Source organism: Mobula hypostoma, chromosome 2 (assembly GCF_963921235.1).
Source record: "Mobula hypostoma chromosome 2, sMobHyp1.1, whole genome shotgun sequence".
Classification (NCBI taxonomy): Eukaryota; Metazoa; Chordata; class Chondrichthyes; order Myliobatiformes; family Myliobatidae; genus Mobula; species Mobula hypostoma.
The window spans coordinates 83,585,289-83,612,672 of NC_086098.1; the positions used below are offsets into that span (position 1 = coordinate 83,585,289).

Sequence of the window (27,384 nt, forward strand, 5' to 3'; positions counted from 1 at the left end):
GTGCCCCCTGCCCGTCCTCTGGGTCCCCCCCCCCTCGTCTATCTTCCCGGGCCTCCTGTCCCATGGTCCTCTCGTGTCCCTTTTGCCTATCACCTGTCCAGCTCTTGGCTCCATCCCTCCCCCTCCTGTCTTCTCCTATCATTTTGGATCTCCCCCTCCCCCTCCAACTTTCAAATCCCTTACTCACTCTTCCTTCAGTTAGTCCTGACGAAGGGTCTCGGCCTGAAACGTCGACTGCACCTCTTCCTAGAGATGCTGCCTGGCCTGCTGCGTTCACCAGAAATTATAGGCCCGTTAGGTTAACCTCAGTGGTTGGGAATGTGTTGGAGTTCATTATTAAGAATGAGGTCTCGGGGTACTTGGACAATAATGATAAAAAAAAAGTCAAAGTCAGCATGGTTTCTGTAAAGGGAAATCTTGCCTGACAAATCTGTTAAAAGAGTTCTTCAAGGAAGTAACAAGCAGGGTGGACAAAGGCGAGGCAGTGGATGTCATTTACTTGGATTTTCAGAAGGCATCTAATAAGATGCCACACATGAGGCTGCTTAACAAGATAAAATCCCATGGCATTGCAGGAAAAATACTGGCATGGATAGAGGAATGGCTGACAGGCGGGAGGCAATGAGTGGGAATAAAGGGGGCTTTTTCTGGGTGGCTGCCAATGACTAATAGAGTTCCTCAGTGGTCAGTACTGGGACCACAATACTTTTCATATGGTTTGTCAATGATTTAGGAAATGGAATTGATGGCTTTGTGACAAAGTTTGAGGATTGATCATGTTAATAGCCAGAGGCTTTTTTCCTGGGCTGAAATGGCTAACATGAGGGGGCATAGTTTTAAGGTGCTTGGAAATAGGTACCAAGGGGATGTCAGGGTTAAGTTTTTCACACAAAGAGTGGTGGGTGCATGGAATGCATAGGGTCTCTTAAAAGCCTCTCAGATTGGTATATCGAGCTCAGAAAAATAGAGGGCTATACACTAGGGAAATTGCAGGCAGCTTCTAGAGTAGGTTACATGGTTGGCACAACATTGTGGGCCGAAGGGCCTGTAACGTGCTGTAGATTTCTATGTTCTATGTTCTATGATACGTAGGGGTAGGTAGTTCTGTGAAAGCAATGCAATTACAGAAGGATTGGAAGAATGGGCAAAAAAGTGGCAAACGGAAGACAATGTTGGGAAATGTATGATAATGCATTTTGGTATAAGGAACAAAAGTGCAGACTGTTATCTAAATGGGGAGAAAATTCAAACTTCAGAGGTGTAAAGGGACTTAGGAGATCTCATGGAAGTCTCCAGTAAGTTAACTTACAGGTTGAGTCTGTGGTAATAAAGGCAAATGCAATGTTGGCATTCATTTCAAGGGCAATAGAGTATAAAAACAAGGATATAATGCTGAGATTTTATAAGACACTAGTCAGGCTGCACTTGGAGTACTGTCAACAGTTTTGGGCCCCATATCCCAGAAAGGCTGTCACTGGAAAGAAGCCAGAGGCAGCTCACGAGGATGATTCTGGGAATGAAGGGGTTAACATACTTGAAGCATTTGGCAGCTTTGGGTTTGTACTCACTGGAATATAGAAGAATGTGGAGGGATCTCATTGAAACATGCCGAATGTTGAAAGGACTAAATGTGATGGATGTGGAGAGGATGTTTCCTATGGTGGGGTGTCCAGAACTAGAGGGCGCAGCCTCAAAATTGAGGGGCGACCCTTCAGAACAGAGGTAAGGAAGAATTTTTTAGCCATAGGGTAGTGAATCTGTGGAATGCTCTGCCACAGACAGCTGTGGAGGCCAAGACTGTGGGTATATTTAAAGCAAAAATTGATAGCTTCCCGATTGGTCAGGGCATCAAAGGTTATGGCCAGAAGGCAGGTGTATAGGGTTGAGTGGGATCCAGGATCAGCCATGATGGAATGGCAGAACAGACTGGAGGGCCTGAATGGCCTAATTCTGCTCCTATGTCTTATAGTCTAATAGACAAACAAGAAATTAATTAAAATGGAATTGACCACTGGCTTGGCTGTTTCAGTCATTCCACAAAATGAGCTTGAATGGCATTTCAAAGATGCTGAACTGAAGACTGCAGATAACCAATTAAGAACTTATTTAGGAGAAAATGTAACCTTTGTGGGAATGACATTTCTAACAACGAGATACCACATTGAGCTTGCATGTGGTAAAATCTGTGGCCAGCACTGGGGACATGAGTGGCTGCGATAATTATTATGTGATTGGAGATCCATCCACTATTGCATGCCATATACCCTGCTAGAGTTAACTGAAAGTAAATTAAGAAAGGTGTGGGATGGTGTTGCTGCACTGTTCAAGGATAGCACGGGAAAACTTAAACATATCAAGGGTAAAATAGTGCTACATGATAATGCCACACCCCAAGTTTCGTAAAGCCTATTTGGTTCCTTATCTGTGATAAAGTAACCAGAAAGCTAGATTGCATGGAGGCTGAAGAAATTATTTCCAAGGTTGAGTGGAGACTATGGGCAATGCTAGTTGTCCCAGAAGCCAAGGAGAATCAGACTTTCAGGATCTGTGGTGATTTTAAGGTCACCGTCAACCCAGTACCAGAAGTAGATCAATACCTTCTGCCCAGGATATAGGATATCTTTGCAAATCTTTCCGGAGGAAAATCCTTCAGTAAAGTGAACCTACCTGAGGCCAACATATAGATGGAGATGGAAGAAGAGCCAAAGTGCTTCTCACTGTGAACACTCACAAAGGGCTTTATCACCATAACGTGCTTATCTTTAGAATAGCATCTGCACCTGCTATGGACCAGGGTCAGTGTTACCTGGATGACATTATTGTTATTGGTAAGGAACATCTCCAAGATCTCACGACTGTTAAAAAGATAAGAAAATTTTGGGCTCAGAGCAGAACAAAACAAGTGCATACTCTTTAAACCAAGCATCACTTACTGTGGTCACACTATTGACACACAAGGATTTACAAATGTGCTGAGAAAATTCAAGTAGTGCTGGATGCTCCAGGGCCAAAAGACGTCACAGTTGCGGTCCTTTTTAGGATTTGTCAATTACTACAACAGATTCCTGACAAACTTGGCTACTGTGCACCACCCCCTGAACTCATTACTACAGATCAGGAAGAAATTGCAATGGACAAAACAGTGCGAGGTGGCTTTCAAAAAGGTAGAGGAAATAATAACATCAGACACAGTATTTACATATTATGATCCACATTGTCCAGTGAAGCTTGCCAAGCACTGTCCAGGATGCCAACACATCCAGAAGAAAGATGTCCATTGCTGTCAAAACCACTTCCTGCATTCCTAGAGTCAACTCCTTCAACCACCACGGAGGCAGCTCCAGATCCTAAGATTGGTTCACACCCACAATTCTCTCCTGCCAAGCAGAGTGATCCCCCTTGTCAGGAAAGGTGCTATCCCACAAGAGTTAGAAATCAAATCTTTAGACCTGAAATTGGCAATTTAAAATTTACTGTGCTGTGGATGTCTATATAGTAGTTGTACTATATAATATTCTATATATAAGTTGAGATGCATTCTGTATTGAGTTGGAGTTTATAGCTAAGCAGAGAGGTGTGTACGTAATATTTCAGTAATAGTTGAGTAATATTGTAAACATATTGTTTAAATATCCTTTGTTTAAATAATGCATTGTGGGTTATATGTAAGAAGTACATGAATGTCAGAAGCATGGGTCTCACTAAAGGTAAAATTATGAATGTACACGAGTTATCCCGGCTCTGTGTTTCCTTTTAATTTTTTTAAAATGTTTTATTGAGTAACAAAATATAAGTCAGCCCATCTGCTGGATTATAATTTGGCATAGTATCAAGAGAAAGAAGCTCTGGAGACTTTATAGAGGTTAGTCAGAAGCAGAATCAGAATCATTAACCGGCATGTATCATGGAATTTGTTGACAAACCTGATTGTCAGTTATTAAACTAACCATTTTGTTTTCAAAAAAGGATCAGGAAAAGGATGTGGTATTAAAGTTATATTCTGAGAAATCCTAACAAAATAATATTAAATTTTCTAGAAAGAAACCTCACAGAACAAGGGATTCTCACAACTATAAGGTGACTGCAGATGACTGTAACTTGTAACCACTGGTTGACAAGATGACACTTAAAAAATAATACTTGAATTCTGGTTCTGAATATTTAAGTAAGCAACAAGAGAATGCAATGCTTATACAAGTTTGTTGTTTTTGAAACCAGGAAAACAGGTCATAAATAAGATTTTAAAAATTATTGTAATTGATTAATTAACGATTTATGACAATCTGTTTAGATACCAACATATCTTGTATATATTCAACATATTGGCATAATAAAATGAATCAACTTCATTTTATCTTATACTTGAATAAGAAAATTAACTACCAAGAATTGAAGATTTTATTTATTTGGTAGCTAGGGACTTTACATAATGGCTTCTTAGATCTGATAAATGAAATAATTCATCAAAATACCAATTAATATGGAATATGGTTGATGTGATCACCATGAAAGCTGATACCAAGAATGCTGTATGCTTTGAAAACTTACAGAAATGGTGGAAACACAATAGTAATGAATTAAAAGAAACTTGAATACTGATGTAGGTCACTGTATAAAATTATTTTTCTTTTATCATGATGCTACTGTAGTATAAGAGGCAAAAGAGGTGCGATGTTTCATTTAGCTGTGTACATGTGTGTGGTTGAATGACAATAAATTGAACTCGAAAAGTCATCATGTGCTCAAAGGGAACTGCACAGTTCCTAGCATGACACTTTATGCAATTAACTTAAATAAAAATACAACACCTCTGCATAGGATCAACAGCATACATACTTTCATAGTTTATAATTATAGAATATAAAATAGCTTTCAAAATATCACACAGAATGTACTGACATAGAAATTAAAATTAAGTATTGTTTAAATTTACGAGTACCACACAAGAAGATAAGTACAAAACTATCCTCCACTCAATATTATGCGAAAACAATTTGTAAGCAGCATTACAAATAGTTATTGGTTACCAATTTAGAATGGTTTCAGTATGTAAGAGCAAAAATGTGTAAGGTTTAACATTAGTTGTGAGGCTGCAGATGTGTTACAAGGTGCAATGGGGTATTTGTCCAAAAGGAAATAGGTTTGTTGATTATTAGCATAAAAATGCCAATTGCCTTACAACTTTGAAATTCAGAGTAATGGAATAAAGGTGAAGAGAGGCTGAACAGAACTGGCTAGTTACAGGGCCCAATGGACCTAAAAGGGGGAGGGGGGGTTCTATGGTTGAAATAATGAATTATCTGTCCTAGCCAATGAGCTTCCAACAGTCCTTTGGGCGAAATAATTTCAAAGAATCACCACTATGACTGACTTTCTCCTCAACTCAGCTTTATTTGGCTTACTTTTCATTTTGAAGCTATAGCCCCTGGTTCCATATTCCTCAGCGAAAGAAAACATTGGTCACGCATATGCACGTTTAGCCCACTAAACACACTTGGAATACTTCAATGTTGTCATCTTTTATTTCACCAAGGTGGTAATTTCTCAATCCCTTCATCCCAGAAACCAGTCCCCCTATAGGAAGCGTATCATCGCAAGATCAAAATTGTATATATTCTCCAGGTGTGCTCTCCCCAAGGTCCTATACAAAGGGCAAAGGGCAGGAACACTTAAATTGCGACAAACACGGGAAATGCTGGAAAACTCATACTGCGATTTGCGCAGTAAGAGTGTTAAATTTCTTGTCCATGACCTTAAGGGATAAGATGAAAGTTAATCGGGCCGAAACAGTTCCTCTTTCACAGGATTTTCCCGATGTGCGAGTATTTCCAACATTTCTTTTTAATTTCAGAGTTCCAGCACCCGCAGTATTTTGCCTCTCGCGATTAAATCGCAAAAATAATGAAATAAAGCAGGAACAAATTAAAACCTTGCATTTATATAGGAGGACGGGTTATATAGGTGCATTTATGTAGGGGGCGAGGAGAAACTAAACCCACTGCAGAAGATAGTTTAAGAATAGGAGAGGCGTGAATGAACAACCCCGTCGGGGAATTTGTTGCACATACTCCTACAATGTAAGTTGATCCCCAGGAACGGTATGTTCACAGCGTTTACCCAAGCAGGAGGTGTTTACTGTGGTTACATGAGTTACTGGAAGTCTAGCTCCGCCCGCCAGCTATCTGAGGGGAGGCACCCGAGATAAAGACGAAAACGCACCATATCCTCCTGCTTCTGTCCGACGAGCGAGGTCGCCCGAAAAAGAGCACTCCGCGATGGAGGCAGTTAGCGGCCACTTCACACGCTGAGAGAGGGCGGCGAAAATAAACGGGTTGTCCGTTCAGCCCGCCGCCCCAAGCTCAGCGCCACGCGTATTCGCGCGGGGCAATGGCGGCTAGAATTTGAACGACATTCACGACGAACGGCCGGGGCGAGGATTGACGGAGACGGAGCCGGAGCCGGAGCGGCAGGCACGGCACGGCAGGGCGGACCGTGATTCGCTGGCCCAAGAGCCGGTCAGCGTGCACGCGCGTGTGCACGAGCCCGCGTGGGATTGAGGGCTGAGCTGAGCATATCGCTGTCAAGAAGGGTTCCTTCTCTTCCCTCCCCCTCCTTCCCTCTCTCTCGCCCCTTTCCCACCCCGATCCACCCTGGTTGAGGCTACCCTCCTTTCCTTCCCCCCTCCGTTCCCTCCTTTCTCCCTCCCTCCTTCCCCTCCCCGGTATGGCCAGCGAAAATAGTCTGACGCCCGAAACTCGGCCGCCGGCCGCCGACCAGGACCAGAGCTGCGAACTGTGCGGCAAAATGGAGAAACTGCTACTGTGCGGGCGCTGCAAAAGATCCTTCTATTGCAGTAAAGAACATCAGAAGCAGGACTGGAAGAAACACAAACAGGTCTGCAAGGAGGCGGCGAGCCGCCTGGGAAGAGCGGCTGGCGAGGGCACGCGTAACGCTACGGTGAATAGCAACTACCAGCTGCCGCGGCCGCCCATCACACCGGATCCCGTCAACGGGCAGCAGTCGGAGAGGAGCCAAGACTCCCCGGGGACAGCGGGCCACCTGCTAACCGGACCTGGCATCAATAGTCGGAGTCACAGGGGGCCACATGGACTAAGCGGCAGCTCCCAGATTCTGGTTCAGGACTATATCGTGCCCTGCATGAACAAGCATGGCATCTGCGTGGTGGACAACTTCCTGGGCGAGGAGACGGGCGACTGTGTGCTGCGGGAGGTGAGGGAATTGCACCGCAGCGGCCGTTTCACTGATGGCCAGGTGGTCAACCAGAAAGGCGACTCCTCCAAGGATATTCGCGGTGACCAGATCACCTGGATAGATGGCAAGGAGCCGGGCTGTATGCAGATCGGATACCTAATGAATAGCATGGACGATCTAATCCGGCATTGCAACGGAAAACTGGGCAGCTATAATATTAATGGCAGGACGAAAGTGAGTACACCGGCACTGTTCGGATGTACATGGTTCGTAAAGTTTAATATTTTTAGTGCAACGAAGCATTAACTAACGTTATCTTCAAGTAAGTTTTTTGACTTGTCTTGTCCTCAATTCCTTTTTTTTCGTTTCTATAGGGAAATGCGATTCAGCCAAATTGATTACTTTTAAAGTAGCTGCAACATCACAAGTGGTTTGTGGCTGGATCGACTTCGAAGTGTATTTTTAAATGTTGGTCTTTAAATTCTTGCAAATACTGATTACATCTTTTAGTATACTAAGAATTCAGAAGCTGTTTCATAATCTACTTTATATGTAGGTCTTCAGGATCTAAATAACGGAGCAATAAGGGTTCAAAAAGTTATTAACATTTCTTTCTTATTCTATGTTTACTTCCAACTACTCAGTAATATCTGATCTAAAGCAGTGAAAATGGAAGGAATTGCAAGAGAAGATTAGGGAACAATTTTGTCTATACTGTATGTGGAGAAATGTGATTGAGAAGACCCTTTTTTTCAGCTGTCGTCCTAAAGACTGGTCCTTAGCCACTTTTCCACTTTCGCTGCAGATGTCACCTTAATTAACCATGAACTAAGCTTTCTTGTTGCTCCTTTTTCTCCTGTCAATCTCCTCATTAATGCCAGTATTGTCAATTTCGACGCGCTCTTGTTAAGCTTCCCATTCTCCTCACTCGGAGTCGGGTTTATTATCATTGATATATGTAGTGAAATTTGTTGTTCTGCAGCAGTACAGTGCAATACCGAAAATGTACTATAAAATACAATAAGAAATACAAGTAGTGCAAAAAGAAAGCAAAATAGTGAGCTAGTGTACACGGAGCGTCTGGAAATCTTATGGCAGAGGGGGAGAAGAGAAGCTGTTCTGAAACATTGTGTGTCTTCAGGCTCCTGTACCTCCTACCGCTGCAGAACAACAAATTTCACTACATATGTCAATGATAATCGATGAATAATAAATGACTCAGAACAGCTTCTCTTCCCCTCCGCCATAAGATTTCCAGACGCTCCGTGTACACTAGCTCACTATTTTGCTTTCTTTTTGCACTACTTGTATTTCTTATTGTATTTCATAGTACATTTTATGTATTACACTGTACCATCAGTAGTAAGAAGAGGGCATGTCCTGGGTATTTTGGAAACCTCTGAAATTTTGCTCATGTTTCAACTTGTAGAAGTTTTGCTTGCTTTTAACATCATTTGCATTGTTTTATGGTCTCCCAATAGTTTCATTTTACATTTCTCAGGATCGGGTTCAATATCACCACGTGTTGTGAAATTTGTTAACTCAGCTGCAGCAGTACAATGCAATACAGGTACATGATAATATAGAAAAAAGTCAGTTACAGTAAGTATATATGTATATTGAATTAAATTAAAAATAGTGCAGAAACAGAAATAATAAACAAAAAATAAAGTGAGGTAGTGTTCATGGGTTCAATGTTGATTCAGGAATGGAATGGCAGAGGAAGAAGCTGTTCCTGAATAGCTGAATGTGTGTCTTCAGGCTCCAGTAACTCCTTCCTGATGGTAACAGTGAGAAGAGAGCAAGTCCTGGGTAATGGGGGTCCTTAATAATGGACGTTGCCTTTCTGAGGCACCTCTCCTTGAAGATGTCTTGGATACAACTTTCATCTTTATATTTAAGCTTTTAATTCTTCTGTCCCATCCCAACCTCCATATTTCATTCTCCTTGTTTAAAGTCCTCTTCCACTTTGATTACACCTCATTCTTTATTTCTTTCTTCCAATACTTATGTGCCTGGAAAGTGTTGAGGATGTAATTCAACGTTAAAGGGGAATATGATACACTAATGGAAACATAGTCATTTATATTTCAGTCCAGTGAACATTGGACAATGTATAATCTTCTGAGCAACACACACAAAGTGCTGGAAGAACTTGGCAGGCCAGGCTGCATCCATGAAAAAAAATTACAGTCGCCATTTCGGGCCTGGACTGGAGGAAAAAAGCCAAGGAGTAGAATTAAAAGGTGTGGGGAGAGGAGAGGGAACCACCAGGTGATAGGTGAAACCTGGAGGGGGAGGGATGAAGTAAAGAGCTGGGAAGTTGATTGGTGAAAAGGGGTTGGGAAATGGTGAAGGGGCTGGGGGGGGGGCATTACCGGAAGTTTGAGAAATTGATGTTCATGCCATCAGGTTGGAGGCTACTCAAATGGAATATAAGGTGTTGTTCCTCCAACCTAAGTGTGGCCTCATCTCAACAGTGGAGGAGGCCATGGATGGACATATTGGAATGGGAAGTGGAATTAAAATGGGTGGTCACTGGGAGATCCTGCTTGTTCCCAATCTACGTCAATAATGTTAATATTCTGCTAATATTTAATCTGTAATATCTTGTCTCTTTTTTTCTGTTTCTTTATAAATCAAGTATGTCCTGTGGAAGGGTCTTGGCCCAAAATGTCCACTGTACTTTTTTCCATAGATGCTGTCTGGCCTGTTGAGTTCCTCCAGCATTTGCAGACTTTTTCCTTGTTTGTGATGGTATTTGTTTTGTTGAAGTGTCTCAGCCTGAAACATCAACTGCCTTTGCGCTTCTGTAGTTGTTACATAACTTGCTGAAATCCTCCAGCATATAATGTACGTTGCAGGGGTTTTCCAGCATCTTCAGAATCTCTTGTGTTATGGTATAAGTCTAACGGAAGTTATATTATTTTGATTGGAGAAATGGGAGGTACCATAAAGGTTCTTGCATATAAGTAAGTGTGGTTTTGAAGGTGGCTTAACACCATTCCCCTTAATTTATTATATGCTGTCTAATTTTGAAATGAATGATATGCTCAATAATTCCCAGTGTATGCTGCAGAAAGTTTTTTGAAAGAGTCTTGAACTAGATGCTTTTGTCTTTAGCATTTACATGCAGAGCCCCGCCATCAATGGGGATGGTCTTAGAGACTCCTCCTTCCAATATCTGTTTTATTAGATGACACAAAGGTTGGGGGTGTTGTGGATAGTGTGGAGGGCTGTCAGAGGTTACAGCAGGACATCAATTGGATGCAAAACTGGGCTGAGAAGTGGCAGACGGAGTTCAACCCAGATAAGTGTGGGGTGGTACATTTTGGTAGGTCAAAGGTGATGGCAGAATATAGTATTAATGGTAAGACTCTTGGCAGTGTGGAAGATCAGGGGGATCTTGGGGTCTGTGTCCATAGGATAATCAAAGCTGTTACTCAGGTTGACTGTGTGGTTAAGAAGGCATACGGTGCATTGGGCCTTCAACAACTGTGGGATTGAGCCGAGAGCTAATGTTACAGCTCCTTTGAACCCTGATCAGACCCCATTTGGAGTACTGTGCTCAGTTCTGGTCACCTTACTCCAGGAAGGATGTGGAAACTATAGAAAGGGTTCAGTGGAGATTTACAAGGATGTTGCCTGGATTGGGGAGCATGCTTTATGAGAATAGGTTGAGTGAACTTGGCCTTTTCTCCTCGCAGTGACAGAGGATGAGAGGTGACCTGATAGAGGTGTATAAGATGATGAGAGGCGTTGATCGTGTTGATAGTCAGAGGCTTTTTCCCAGGGCTGAGATGGCTAACACGAGAGAGTACAGTTTTAAGGTGCTTGGAAGTAGGTACAGAGGAGATGTCAGTGGTAAGTTTTTTTACGCAGAGAGTGATGAGTGCATGGAATGGGCTGCCGGTGACGGTGGTGGAGTCGGATACAATAGGTTATTTTAAGAGACTCCTGGATAGGTACAGAGCTTAGAAAAATAGAGGACTATGGATAACCTGAGGTAATTTCGAAATTAAGTACATGTTCAGCACAGCATTGTAGGCCAAAGGGCCTGTATTGTGCTGTAGGTTTTCTGTTTCTTCGTAAATGATGAAAGTGGGAAGTGCTAAAAAGACTTGTTCACCTAGAATGTTTTTGATTTCTAACTTTTCTTTATTCTGTTGAAAGGTCACCCATCTCAAATGTTTTCTTTTGTAATACTTAAGCTGTTAAATCTTTCCAACGATTTCAGTTTTTCTATTTTATATTTCCAGCACCTAAATTGGAAAATTAAATTAGTTTATTGTTGTCATGTCTACTAAGCTACGGGGGAAAAACCTTTTGTTTGCCATCCATACAGATCATTTCTTTGCATCATTGCATTGGTGTGGTGCAAAGAAAAACCATAACAAAATGTAGAATAGTGTTATAGAGTGTAATGCAGCCAGACAGTAGGGTGCAAGTCCATAATGAGAGAGATTGAGGCCAAAGGGCTATCTTATATTAGGGGACCATTTAATTGTCTTATAACAATAGGACAGAGGCTGGTGGTACATACTTAAGGCTTTAGGATTTTCTGCCGATGGCAGAGGGATGAAGAAAGATTTTATCCGGTGGATTCGCATTTGTTTTTGTTTGGAACAATGGGTTTTGTGCAGATTATAAATTGTTTTAGTTTTGCAGTAGATACAGTAAGTGGTGCATGAGAAGATTATACTTGTTACCCCATAATACCTTGGTGAATTTCTGGTTACTCTTGCCTTTGAGAGTTTAAATGCTACACAGCCAGGGAATTGACACCAGTGTCTGAAACCATACCTTGAAGCTGATTGGCCAATGATATTGTTGCCCCCTTTTTATAAAAAAAAATCATGATTCTGGGGGAGTTGCAGAGGCATGGAATGCAAATAGTTTCTTTAAAAAAAAATCTACAGGTGACATAAAAATGCATAAAGGAGATGTCTCTAATTTGTCTGCCCTATTCCCCCCCACAATTTGTTAGCCTATGAATAATGATTTTGTGAAAGAAATTATACTCTAAGAAATATTCCTTAACAAAGTTGACTAGAAAAACAAAAAAAATTATTGGTGTTGTAAATCTGAAGGGATTTCTTTTCTGGTTTAGGGTAGAAGCATTCATTGGAACATGTTTGAAAAATGATTATATGGAGGTAGATTTGTAACAGTTAATATCTTAAGGTTTTTAGCTGTATCTATGGCAGTTGTTTCTTTTAATTTTAATCGTTTAATTTGTCAGCAAGCTGGTACACCCTGATGTAGCTGTGTAGATCATTTTATCTATTTCATTGTATGTTATAACATTTTTTAAAAAATGGTACTTCACTATCTTATTCAGCTTCTATTTTGCAGATGAATGGCTGAGGTTTGTGTTAATATGCTAATTTTAGAATGGATAGTTAATTAAGGAAAGTTGCTGTATTTTTCTCAACTTTAAGTATCTGCTGATTGTCACTAAAAACTCATCACTGATATTCTTGAGTTCTCATCATGTTGACAAAATCAAAATCTATTCACCTTTGGCAGTTTTCACCCTTTTGGAGATACTCATTCAGGGTGAACTTAACAGTATACAGCAATGAGCCTGAACGGAGTTTCAATGTAACATCTAATTCATCAAATGTAATCCAGGGTGAAGGATAAAAAGAAAAGCAAAATAAACCATAAAAATTAACATCTCATTTTTGTCACATGTCTATTCCCAATCAGTTTTACTGCACCATAATGATCAGATATTTGGCTATTAATGTTCAGTTCGGTATCTCCATATGGAAATACACTGTCACTGAGGAAGTTTTCTAAATTGCTGTGCCTAACATTGATGGTGCTGGTATAAAGGTGACTTCTAGATGCTGTTCTCTCAATTAAAGAGATAATCTTTTCCATCCAGTTTAATGTGCTAAACCATTTGAAGTAAGTACCGCTTGCCATAGGCCTATATGCATTAAAAACTTATGTGAGAACTAAAGCACCATAAACTAAAATTCATGACTTTTTCTCTTCATCAAACACTAATAAATAATGACTGCATTTAGCAACTGAATGTCTTTTATTCCCATTCCTCATTTCATTTCCATGGTTTTTATGATTCACCTCAACTTAATATATAACAAAAATTGATGTTTTCTTGAATTACCTAAGAACAATTTTATTTATTTTAGAATTGTACTTCAATACCATAGACCAATAACCTTAGTTTTGAAATTCCTGAACTAGTGTTTTAAATCCTTGATCTCGTGTTGTTATGATTTCTTTACCTTTTGTATGGTGAGACTGGAGTACGATTTCAGTGCTTCTGACTGGGGTGATTTTAGGCACTTGTTTCAGTGCCGATGTGTTGTTAGGAAATGACTTGAGAGTATACAATATTTTGCATTTGGGAAGCCTCCTGAGAAAACAAAAATAAAGTAGATCCTTCACTGATTATGGTTGGAAACAATACAAGCCAGTCAATTTAATTGTAGTATAAAATAAATTATTACATAATTTTGTGCAGTCATTTGAGGAAATATAGGATAATAATGAGACTAATTGAAGGCTTTGATTTCCAAAATGTTAGTCTACTGGTTAGGTTGGTTTTAAAAATTGTATTTTTATGGAGAAATTAATTCCACAATGCTTGTAAAAGTGCTGGTATTAACAATAATTCTATTAATATTGCTATTGTTCAAAAATACTTAATTTCCAGGAATATAAGTCTTGAAATGCGATGCAAATTACATATTCTGGAACCTACAGTTGGACCTCAGAGTGAGTAACATGACAGTTCAACTTGTACTGGGGAACCAAAATCTGAGGAATTGAGATTTGAAAAATTAATAATTTTATACAGTATTTTCAGGACAAATAGTCAATTTGTTCAAAACAAAATATTGAACAAAACTAAATTCGTTTTGCATATTGATAAAATCATTTTCCTGCCTTTGGCATTTGTTAAGGTGTAGAATCAGTGTGATTGCTAATCTTCGTCCAGTTTACAATTGGCTCTGCTGCATACTTTAACAATGACTAACATTTGGCATTTATCCATATGAGGAAAATTGATGCGTTTTATAAAGAAGGAAATGGTGGTTAGGAGTATATATTTGAGGTTGAGGCTAATGTAAAATGTCTGGAGCAGAAAGCTGAATTGAATATTTAGTGAAGTGGATAACTCAGTTGTTTTAAATTTGATTTGTAATCGACAACTAAATTAAACATTTTTTCTATACTGTATGTTGTCAAATTTCTGTATCTGTACTTGACAACATCAAAAGAATTAAGTACTCAAGTGAATGAATTCATGAAAGATGTGCAAACTAGATGCCTAGACTTGAAATAATTTTTGACAGTTCAGAAAAATAAGAGGCACCTTGTTTGTCTCTAACTCTTCAATTTACATCCTCCTCTCACATTTTGCCTTTAGCATCTTGAAGTATATTGTCTGTTGTAATAGATACAAATGTGCTAGTTAAACTGGCCAGGATCAGCCTTTTAATATATGACCAAGTCATTTTTTTTTTGATTATTTCATGACCGTTTGGGACAAATCCTTTGATAGTAGTGTTGGATTATTTCTACTCTCTTGAGCAGGCAGATAGAGCTTCACTTTTCATTTTGGAAAGATGTCCCAACTAATACTGCATCAAGTTCTATAAATATTGAACTGAAGTGTCAACTGACATTGAATTTTCAAGTCTTTAAAGTTCAGACATGAAACTGACCACGTGACTTTACAGTGGAAAAATTATTGAGTCAAAGCTGTTAACATTCCATATCTCTGAGTCTGAGGAGAAAATAAATAATGTTCAAAATTCACAATTAGTAAAGTATCGAGGAAGTGCTGCAGAGTCTGTGTCATCTTTGAGATATAATGTTAAATCTCTCATCCATGAATGACACCCTCATGAGAATATCATTTTGTTTTGGTCCTTGGTTATTCAGGTTGTTTTATTACTACATTGTCATTTTGCCTCCTTTTAACCTCAGTTCCTAAAGTCTCCCATCGTCCAAGTACAATTCTTTTGCTTACTAATATTTGATTCTGTTTCATCAGGATCATATCCATTTTCAACTTGCAAAAATTAACTTATTTCCAGTTAAATGTTTTTATATTTGAATACTCAGCAGGTATTGACCAGTTGGTGCTTCATGGCTGTCCTGCCATTTGAAATGATTGTGCTCAAGTACCTTTTTCTTCATAGTTTCTTCAAGTATTCAAACTCCTACACATTTGTTATTTAGCAATTCATATCAATTCATATCAACTGCCTTTTGTGGAACAATTCTCCACATTTCTATTATCACTTTGTACAAAGAAGCTAAATATGCTTCTGAACTCTTTGGCTTTGTTTTGAGATAAAATGCCTTGGCACCTTGCTCCATCAACCTCATTAACGTCTGCCAAATTTCAGTCGTCATTCTTTAATTTCTAAATTCCAGAAATACCACTCTGTTATCTCCTCGCAATTTAACTCTTGGAGTACTTATTAGCCTGAATCTTCAATAGAAATAGCAATAGTTATGCCAGTAGTAATTTGCAGGATTACCAGCAAGTATCTTCATGACTGTTTGAGGTTAAGATTCTCTGCACAAATCGAAAGTTTCAAAACACGAATCTGGCAATTGTCCTCTTTGTGCTCCCCCATTGGACTCATTCAGAGATGTTTAGCATGAGTTTTCCCTTACTTGTTGCTCTTAAGTTTTTTGAGTTTCTATTTTAGAACAAGACAGACAGTTTTAACAAAATAACTTTATTTGGATTCCAAAGTTCAAGGTATATTTAATAATCAAAGTGTATGTATGTCACTGTATACAACCCTTAGATTCATTTTCCTGCGGGCATTCACAGTAAACAAAGAAACACAAAAAAAATCAATGAAAAACTGCACGTAAGATAAACAAATGACCAATGTGCAAAACACACCAAATTATACAAATAAAGTAATAATAATAAATAAGCAATAAATATTGAGAACTTGAGACGAAGAGTCCTTGAAAGTGAATCCTTAAGAAGTGGGAAACAGTTAAGTGTTGGTTTGAGTGAAGTTATCCCCTCTGGTTCAAGATTTGATGGTTGAGGGATAATAACTTTTCCTGAACCTTGTGGTATGGGTCCTGAGGGTTCTGTACCTCCTTCCTGATGTCAGCAGTGAGAAGAGAGCATGTCCTGGGTGGTGGGTGTCCTTAATGATGCATGCTGTTTTTCTGTTGTCCTTATACGGAAGCTATTAATTTTCTTGCAATGATTAGGAATCACTTCAACTAATTTAAGAACATGTATCAATGTTCTATTCTCAGATCACTTAAAATACTATAAACTCACTGTTCCCCACCGGCGTTTGGATGAAAGTGCTTCGGATTCAATCTGGAACAAATATTCTTTCTCAAATTCTTTCTGAGTTGAGAGTTAAAGGGCAAAAGTTTAGGTGTAACATGAAGGGGAACTTCTTTACTCAGAGAGTGGCAGCTGTGTGGAACAAGCTTCCAGCAGAAGTGGTTGAAGCAGGTTTGATGTTGTCGTTTAAAGTTAAATTGGATAGATATATGGACAGGAAAGGAATGGAGGGTTATGGGCTGAGTGCAGGTCGGTGGGACTAGGTGAGAGTAAGAGTTCGGCACGGACTAGAAGGGCCGAGATGGCCTGTTTCCGTGCTGTAATTGTTATATGGTTATAAATTCACTGACTAGGTAACTGACTACTCCATCTGCAACCTTCCCACTCTTTATCCTCATTGTCTGCTTTAATTTCTCCACTGAGCCATTTGTATCTAGAAGGATAATTCCAAAGACCTTTCTCATTGTCATTGCTTAGAGCCTAAGACATTACAAACATTTTATCTTGCACACCACCTTTACTAGTCAAGCAACATACGCAAAATGGCGGAGGAATTCAGCAGGTCAGACATCATCTGTGGAAATAAATAGATGGTTGATGCTTCGGGCCGAGACCCTTTTCAGGACTGATTAAGGGTGGATTTGTGTAAGTCCACTTAATTCTAAATATTCTATAACATAAATTAGTCACTCGTACAGATTTGCAGCAAATCAAATTACAAATGTTTTATTATTATATAAAATATGAAAATAGTATATTAAGACAATATTTAAAATAATAACCTTTCATAAGGTTTCAAGTCTTCCAACATGGTTTTAAGTATTAGATGGCGAACAAAATCTCAGCCCAAAACATCGACTGTACTTTTTTCCTTCGATGCTGCCTGGCCAGCTGAGTTCCTCCAGCATTTTGTGTGTGTTGCTCCGATTTCCAGCATCTGCAGATTTCCTCTTGTTTGTAACATAACATGATATATTTGGTTTCAGTTCTTATGATACTGTTGTAATACAGCAATCTCATGTCACTGTCCTGCTAACTGTTGAATTACTTATCCTGCCTCATTGTTTGGTTGGCTTATCTCTATTGTGTTTGCAAAGGTGCTTGTTCCTTCTAGAATCAATATGATAGAGAGAAGGGCGGGGAAATAAAGTGAACAGATTGTGCAATGTCTTTGATAATTTCATTTTGGAATAAAACAATTGATCTTAAATTAGTGCTATTGTAAGTCAGGATGGGAAACTGCATGTAATTTCCCTTCATTGTTATTTTAATGTGCTTAAAGCAGAAAGTGTGTCATGAATGAGCTATCTCTTGTTTCATTATCTAAGCACTGGGCTTCTACAATATTATATCATCCTATATCATATGGAGTTTGAATTCTTCATATCACAACAAAAAAAGCTTCTCCAAGATCAGGGCAGCATTCAGATAGTCAGATTTTGTTCTTGAATCTTGACTTTCCAAGTTTGTTTCAGCCCATAATGCCCTGTTGCAAACGCAGATGTGAAAAGGAGCACTTAAAATCTTTTAAATATTGAATTGACTTTATTACTTACATCCTTCACATACGTGAGTAAAAATCTTTACGTTACGTCTCTGTCTAAATGTGCAAATGTGCAATTTATAGTAATTTATAATAAATAGTATGTACAACAGGACAATCAATATAGTATAGAAATAAAATTGTATCAGCAAGAATTAATCAGTTTGATGGCCTGGAGGAAGAAGCTGTCCCAGAGCCTCTTGGTCCTGGTTTTTATGCTGTGGTACCATTTCCCGGATGGTAGCAGCTAGAACAGTTTGTGGCTAGGGTGACTTGGGTCCCTAATGATCCTTCAGGCCTTCTTTACTCACCTGTCTCTGTAAATGCCCTGAATAGTGGGGAGTTCACATCTACAGATGCACTGGGCTGTCCACGGTTGAGAGAAGTACAGTTCCCATACCAGGCAGTGATGCAGCCAGTCAGGATGCTCTCAATTATGCCCCTGTAGAAACTTCTTAGGATTTGGGGGCACATTCCAAACTTCTTCAACCGTATGAAGTGAAAGAGGCGCTGTTGTGCTACTTTTCACCGCACAGCCAGTATGTACAGACCACGTAAGATCCTCAGTGATGTGCATGCTGACAAACTTAAAGCTGTTCACCCTTTCAACCCCAGATCCATTGATGTCAATAGAGGTTAGCCTGTCTCCATTCCTCCTGTAGTCCACAACCAACTCCTTTGTTTTTGCAACATTGAGGGAGAGGTTGTTCTTGAATCCAGTGGATTCCAGTTAATTGGGGCACATCGGGTGGGGCAAGTACATTTTGGCCCAATTAAGTGGTTTGTTACAAAAGGCTGAAGTTTCATGGAAATAATTAAAAAGGTATAAAAAGACAAACTACCGTTTATGTATTTAAATGAATACAGAACAGACTAGAAAACTATCAGTACTACTACAGTACTATAAAAGTGTATTAGTTCCTAGTAGTTATCGACAGAGGACGTTATTCAGCATACAGCACAGACATCTGATGCAGATGATGGACTGCCTTCATATGATACTATTGTCTATTGCATCCTCCATATCTTCATTTTCACTGTAACATTCAAGATGATTGTTGATACCTTCAAATTCTTTGTAATTTCTAACTTGTTGAAGTAGTGAAATAGTTTCATTTTCACACCTGGTCATTTCTGGCATCCCCAACCCTGACTACTTGAAACTGTAAAACTGTAAAACATTTCTGAATTGTCTTGCTGCTTATTTATTGCCAACTATCAGTAACAAAAATGGGTGCTTTTTGAACATAAGTACAGACAACTGACACTATTTAAAAACTGCTCTAACTACCGTGCGGTGTCTTGACGGCCACATAAGTGCATGAATCTTACGCTAGTTAAAAACTGTTCGGCGACAGTCTCTTCCCCCGGTTAAATGGCATAGTGTCCCAAATAAATGAAGGGAATCCAGATATTTTTTCAATTAGTTTTTTTTCCTTTAACAGTTGTCCCAACTAAGCATCTGCACTGATTAACTGCTGGCCCATTTAATCCACTGTATATCTATCTGGTTAACAAACGAACACATATTACCTGTCCTTGGCCTTCCAAGTATTCTGTCTAAAATTTATGTACAGGTCCACAATCCCTTATCCGAAATCCTTGGGGCCAGTTGCATTTTGGAATTCAGAACTTTTCGGATTTCAGATCCCACCCCCCCCCCCATACCAAAAAACACGTATGCTCAAGTTCCTTATTTAACCTGTCTCAGTGTGGTGGATTTTAGGACCCAGCAGCGTACCAAACCTATGCACATCCTCCCGTATACTTTAAATCATCTCTAGATTACTTATAATACCTAATACAATGTAAATGCTATGTAAATAATTGTTTAGGGAATAATGACAAGAAGAAATTTTATTTCCAACAAAAACATTCAATAAAACATAAAAATATACAGCTTCAAACGAACCGTATCAAACACATGGTAAATGATTTATTGGAATTAAATGTAGAATGTCACTGTCACTTTCACTATAAAACTTCAGTAACTTGTCTTTCTGTTTATTTAAATCATATACAGTGATAGTTCTGACACTATTTTCTTCAGTAATAACTCCACTTTCTGTGTTAGTGATAGAGAAGATTCCTTCTCTTTTTCTCATTGTTACCCATAGGGGTATCTGCAGCTCTTTTTGACACTTCCACAGTGAAATTAAACACAAAGTCAACAGTGAACACAAAATATCAGCAAACAGCAAATGCACGTGTAACCAGTATGAGCGCTGAGCCACAACTGACGTCTGGCGGCCTCTGCTAGTGCTGCCACGTCACACCTGAATGACATCAGCTGTTGGAGAAAAAAAACTTTGGTTTTCGGAGCTTTTTGGATTTCAGAATTTAAGATAAAGAAATGTGCACCTGTACTATATTCTCAGTTGTTTGTCTCAGTGATACCTATAACTCCAATTTGATTGTATCAAAATCACTTTTTTCATGGAATACTTGTCAGTGCCTTAATGATTTAGTCAGCTCTTTATTTTTCTTGGTGCTATCTAAGTTAATATTTTCAGACTTGCATGAAAATATTCATTTATCAGCCATGTCTTCAATCATTTAAATCCCAGAAATGTCCTGATCTATCCTTGTATATTGTTCTGTTTCAATAAGAAAAAGGAAGCATAGTAGTTAGCACAATACTATTACAGCTCACGTTTTGGAGTTCAGATCTGGCAGTGTCTGTAAGGAGTCTGTACATTCTCCCCATGACCGCGTGGGTCTCCTCTGGGTACTCCAGTTTCTTCTCATGTCCAAAAACCTACCTTTTAGTAGGTTAATTGGTCATGTAAATTGTTTTAGGATTGGGCTAGAGTTAATTCAGTAGGTGGGTTGCCGGGTGGCATGGCTCATTGGGCCGGAAGGGGCTGTTCTGTGCTGTATCTCTAAATAAATAAACAATACTATTTTGTCAAAGTTTTGTTTTGCACCATTTAAAACCCCTTTTGTTAAAAAGTGTGGCAAAACCTTAAATCCACTTGTTTTAGCTGCAATCAAAATTTGACAATTTCCTCATCTTTAGTTAAAATCCTCTTTGATATTATTCTGGAAAACAGTATTTAGTCTGAATATGTTAATTCCAAGCCAATGACAAGCCGAATTTCAAGTTTTACATTTTGCTAAGCTACATCTGATGTTTAGATGCGTTCTTAGATTAGTAAAGCCCCTGAATTTCTTACTGCACCAGGCCAGAACTTGATTAAAACGTGATCAGCTTGTAGGTCTAAGTGTCTTAAGGAAATGGAACACATCTAACATTAATCAACTTGAAGAATTGAGTTATCAGTGAGAGGCGTCAACTTTTCTGCAGACATCTCCACACTGGCAGCATCTAACCTATATTAATGGGCATGAAATAACATCATGCCATTACAATAAGATCTTTTTTTTAAACTGCTTTATCATTAAGTCCACCTTAAGTATCTAAAATTCAAATTAAACATAAGAAGCTATTCTTAGTAACTAACTAATTGTAGTGCTAAGCAAAGAAAAGATTTCTTTTCAGGGAAGATAATGGTTGAAATTATACATTAATTGTTCACAAACGATTTTCCAAAATATCTTTTCAAAATTCACCTTTGCCAATTTTTAATATGTGGAAATCTTGTACCCATAATTTGGAATACTTACAGTATTAACCTGAATTATGCATGCCTGTTATGTGACTGGAGACTTTATTTAATCCAGTGTTAATTCAGATCATTATCAGTTAGCTGAGAAGACGATATGAAGAACAAAAAGCACAGGGTGACAAAGCATGTACTGTAAAAAAAAACACAACACATAATAAATTAGATCTTGTTGCAATTTTTTTCCTCAAGTGCCTTGATTTTCTTCAGGTAGCGAAAGAAAAAAATGAAACTGAAGATATTTCAGGCTAACAATACCGTCACCATTTATGTACAGGAAAGATAAAACGAAGAATGAAATTTGAGGCTCTGTTCTGCTATTTCCTTTTCTGCTACTCTCCCCATTGTAACATCTTCCTCAAACACCTGTGGACTAGTGTCCAAACTAAAGAATTGTCCCTTCTAAACCTCTGTAGTTCTGGTGTTGAAAATTAACAGTTAACAGGAGAAAGTTACTCCAAGAATATACCTTTTCTAATATTGGGGCCAGTATGTGATTTTGAAGACCAGGCAAAACATTGACAACCATGTTCAACCAGATAATGGCTTCCTCTTGAAGCTCTTGCCATTACAGAAACCAGTCTTCAGCCATTTTGATTGGTACCATGTGATATCAAGAAATAACCAAGAGTTTTGGATCCAGCACAGTACACAAAACCTTGCACGTTCAATAGCATGACCAATGCTGAATCTCTTCACAACCTCCACTCCCAAACCAATATCCTGGGACTCATCATTGACTAGTTACTCAACTGTATCAACAAGATAAATCCAAGGGAAGGTGAGAAGTTGAGTACCAGTATACTATGGTGAGTTATTTTTTTTAACTGACCTCTCAAATCCTTTCACCATTCAGAAGTCATCAGTGGATGTGCACAGTTCCAATAACTAACACTCTAGGGTAAGGTAGCTTGCCTGATGGATATGCCATGCAGCATGAAGAATGTTCTTACTGTGAAGGAAATGCAACGATAGTTTACCAGGTGGATTCCTGATAGACCTTTCATAGTGCCTGAGTAGCAGGTTTTTCCACACAATTGCATGTTACTCCTATTAATCATACTTTTATTTTCTCGATTTTACATGTAGTGTTGCAGTATTTTCTCGTGAACTGAGTGAGTTCAATCCAGACCTCATTCACGGCTTCATTCTGCACCTGCACAAGGTCTTACTGTACACTCTGCTTGCATGCTGGATCCCTTCTGACATTCTGGACTAATCTGTGAGCCAGATGCCAGGTCATCAGAATTTCTGAACCATTGGGTGCTGGATCATTGGAGTTTTACTGTAAATGGTCTGAGATGTGGATCAAGGTGTCTTAGTGCATGATTTAGAAAATACTAACATGTAAGTATTGACGGGGAGGGCTGGTACCTCTGGTGAATGGACTTGTCGTGTCCATTCTGGGGAGGGTCGCGCACCTTTGGACCCCACTGGCTTTTTTTGTATGTGAGAGCAGCAACACCCTAGTACACTGCTTTGACTGTGCCGATAGGCTGGTCCTGGACTTATTCCATAATTTACTGGCATAATTTACATATTACTATTTAACTATTTATGGTGCAACTGTAATGAAAACCAATTTCCCCCTGGATCAATAAAGTATGACTACTATGTTACTACGACTATTATCACTACTACTACTACTACTACCATGTTTGGGTGAGACCCAGTCCTGCCAAAGGGTCTTGGCCCAAAACATTGACTGTACTTCTTTCCATAGATGCTGCCTGGCCTGCTGAGTTCCTCCAGCATTTTGTGTGTGTTGCCGTATTACTCCAAATTAGGCCTCATCAACATCTTAAACAACTTCAATATACGTCCTATCTTCTGTACTTAGTACATTGATTTATGAAGGCCTATGTACCAAAAGCTTTCTTTACAGCCCTATCTACCTGTGACACAATTTTCGAAAATTATGTACCTTTATTCCCATATCCCTTTGTTCTACTACACTTCTCAGTGCCGTACCAATCACTGTACAAAACCTACCCTAGTTGGTCCTACAGAAGTATAAAATCTTGCACTGGTCTGCATTAAATTCCATCTGCCATTTTTCAATCCATTTTTCCAGCTGATGCAGATTCCTCTGTAAGCCATGATAGCCTTCCTCACTGTTAACTACACCCCCATTCTTGGTGTCATCCACAAACTTGCTGATCCAGTTAACCGCATTATCATCCAGATCATTGATATAGATGACAAACAACAACAGACCCAGCACTGATTCCTATGGCACACCACTAGTCACAGGACTGCAGTCAGAGAGGCAACTATCTACTTACTGGCTCTTCCCACAAAGCCAATGTTCTATCCAATTTACTACCTCATCTTGTCTGCCAAGCAACTGAACCTTATTGACCAGCCCCCATGCAAGTCCTTGTCAAATGCCTTGCAGAGGTCCATGTAGACAACATCCACTGCCTTGCCTTCATCTACTTCCCTGGTAACTTTCTCAAAAAACTCTATAAGATTGGTTAGACATGACCTACCATGCATGAAGCCATGTTGGCTATCCTTAATCAGTCCATGTCTATCCAAATACTTATATATCTGGTCCCTTATAATACCTTCCAATAACTTTTCCACAACTGATGTCAGACTCACCAGTCTGTAAATTTCTGGTTTCTATTTAGAGCCTCTTTTTTAAACAGTGGAACAATATTTGCGATCCTTCAATTCTGTGGTACCTCTCCTGTCACTAAGATGTTTTAATTATCTCTGCTGGGGCCCTGGCCCGGTTTCAATAGTTTCAATAATTTCAGTCATTAATTTCAACTCATCTGAAATTATTCATATACCTTTTGCAAAAACTTCCAATGCTGTTGCGCTCTAAACAGCTCTCAGGTTACAAAGTACTGATCTACTCACACTTTAGCTGATAATTGCTTTATCAATGTTCTTAATCAGCTTTCAAAGAAATCCTGTTTTAAAAGCTTGCTATAGATCATTGGCATGGAAACAGGCTCTTTGACCCAACTCAAAAGTTCAAAATAAAATTTATTATCAGAGTACATACATCACCACATACAACCTAGGATGCCTTTTCTGCGGGCATACTTAGCAAATCTATAGAAGTTACTGTAAATAATAGGAACTGTTTAAACAAACTGCAGATGCAGATATAAATAAATAGCAATAAATGTCAAGCATGAACTAACACTATAACAGTCCTTAATTGAGTGTAGCTATCCCCTTTTGTTCAAGAGCCTGATGGTTGAGGAATAGTAACTGTTCTTGAACCTGGTGGTGTGAGTCCCGAGGCATCTGTACCTTCTACCTGACCAGTGAGAAAAGAGCACGGCCTGGGTGATAAGGATCTTTGATGGATGCTGCTTTTCTATGGCAACATTTCACGTTGATGTGCTCAATGGCTGGGAGAGCTTTACCTGTAATGTACTGGGCCAATTCCACTACCTTTTGTAGGATTTTCTGCTCAAAGGTATTTCCATACCAGGCTGTGATGCAGCCAGTCAGCACACTTGCCACTACATATCTATGGAAGTTTGCTAAAGTTTTCAATGACCTTCCGAATCTCTGCAGACTCCTGTGGAAGTAGAGGCACTGTTGTGCTTTCTTTGCAATAATATTTATGTGACATATTAGTCCAGGACACATTCTCTGATATAGTGACACCGGGAAATTAAAGTTACTGACCCTCTCCGCCTCTGATCTTCCGATGGTTACTGGCTCATGGAGCTTTGGTTTCCCTCTCCTGAAGTCTGCAATCAGTTCCTTGGTCTTATTGACATTGAGTGAGAGCCAACCATGCCAACCTCATCCATGCAAACTATGCTGCTAGTCCTAAAGTAGTCCCACTTGCTTGCATTTGACCCATATCCCTCTAAGCCTCTCCTATCCGTGTACTAATTCAAATGTTTTTAAGTGTTGTTATTGTAGCCTGGCAGCTCATTTCATATTTGCACCACTCTTTGTTAAATTGTTGCCCTTGGGTCCCTTTTGAATCCAACTTTAAGCCTACGCTCTTTGTTTTTGCTTCTTCCCTGGAAAAAAAGGTCTGTGTGTGTAACTCTCATGATTATACATATTTTATAGGAAATTCCCTTTGCTGGTGTGTGTTAGGCTTTGATCTGCTGGAAACAAGGTTATGGTACCTCCAGTCCGGTGTTTTCTTAAGGAATAGAAATGCACTGGAAGAACTTTCATTTTGCATTTCTTCGCTTCGTACCAAAAGATTTCACAATAAACCTGGCTGTGTTGTGGTTGTTCTTGAGCTTCTTTAAGGAAATAGATTGGACACAAAGTAAGACAATTACAATAGCTTTAAGACAATTTAGTGATCTAAATTAATTACAAATATAAAACACAAAATAATTGATTGCATATGTATTTACCTACTTTAATATGACACCCTAAATCATAACTGGTGCAGCCAATTAGTATTAGAATCAGAATCAAGTTTATTATCACTGGCATGTGTCATGAAATTTGTTAACTTAGTAGCAGCAGTTCAATGCAATACATAATATAGAAGAAATAAAATAAAATAATCAATTACAGTATACATATATTGACTAGATTAAAAATTATACAAAAAACAGAAATATATTTAAAGAGTGAGATAGTGTCCAGGGGTTTAATGTCCGTTTAGGAATCGGATGGCAGCGGGGAAGAAATTGTTCCTGAATCACTGAGTGTGTGCCTTCAGGCTTCTGTACCTCCTACCTGATGGTAACAGTGAGAAAAGGGCACGCCCTGGGTGCTGGAGGTCCTTAATAATGGATGCTGCCTTTCTGAGACACCACTCCCTGAAGATGTTCTGGGTACTTTGTAGGCTGGTACCCAAAATGGAGCTGACTAGATTTACAACCCTCCTATAGTTTTTTTCGATCCTGTGCATTAGCCACCCCTGCCCCCATGCCAGACACTGATGCAGCCTGTCAAAATGCACTCCATGGTACATCAATAGAAGTTTTTGAATGTATTTGTTCACAAATCAAATCTCTTCAAACTCCTAATAAAGTATAGCCACTGTTTTGCTTTCTTTATAACTGCATCAATATGTTGGGACCAGGTTAGATCCTCAGAAATCTTAACACCCAGGAACTTGAAGCAACACACATCAAAGTTGCTGGTGAACGCAGCAGGCCAGGCAGCATCTCTAGGAAGAGGTACAGTCGACGTTTCAGGCTGAGACCATTCGTCAGGACTGACTGAAGGAAAAGTTAGTAAGAGATTTGAAAGTGGGAGGGGGAGGGGGAGATCCAAAATGATAGGAGAAGACGGGAGGGGGAGGGATGGAGCCAAGAGCTGGACAGGTGATTGGCAAAGGGGATATGAGAGGATCATGGGACAGGAGGTCCGGGGAGAAAGACGGGGGTGGGGGGGGGGACCCAGAGGATGGGCAAGGGGTATAGTCAGAGGGACAGAGGGAGAAAAAGGAGAGAGAGAGAGAAAGAATGTGTGTATAAAAATAAATAATGGGTGGGGTACGAGGGGGAGGTGGGGCATTAGCGGAAGTTAGAGAAGTCGATGTTCATGTCATCAGGTTGGAGGCTACCCAGACGGAATATAAGGTGTTGTTCCTCCAACCTGAGTGTGGCTTCATCTTTACAGTAGAGGAGGCTGCGTCTGGGTAGCCTCCAACCTGATGGCATGTACATTGACTTCTCTAACTTCCGCTAATGCCCCACCTCCCCCTCATACCCCATCCGTTATTTATT

At 39.4% G+C, this 27,384-nt stretch overlaps 1 protein-coding gene across 10 annotated transcripts in view; it reads left to right on the forward strand.

The window, feature by feature from the left end:
* Positions 1-6,176: 6,176 nt before the first annotated feature.
* Positions 6,177-27,384, forward strand: part of egln1a (egl-9 family hypoxia-inducible factor 1a) — a 95,164-nt gene continuing 73,956 nt past the window's right edge. For 2 of the 10 annotated variants that reach the window (XR_010016784.1, XR_010016785.1), the window contains exon 1: positions 6,177-7,446. Coding sequence is in view for 1 of the 10 variants with exons in the window: in XM_063039459.1 (XP_062895529.1) it covers positions 6,724-7,446 (723 nt within the window). In the remaining 9 variants the exon portion in view is untranslated. The remainder of the gene's footprint in view (positions 7,447-27,384) is intronic. The other 8 variants (XR_010016786.1, XR_010016787.1, XR_010016788.1 and 5 more) reach the window with 6 other exon arrangements.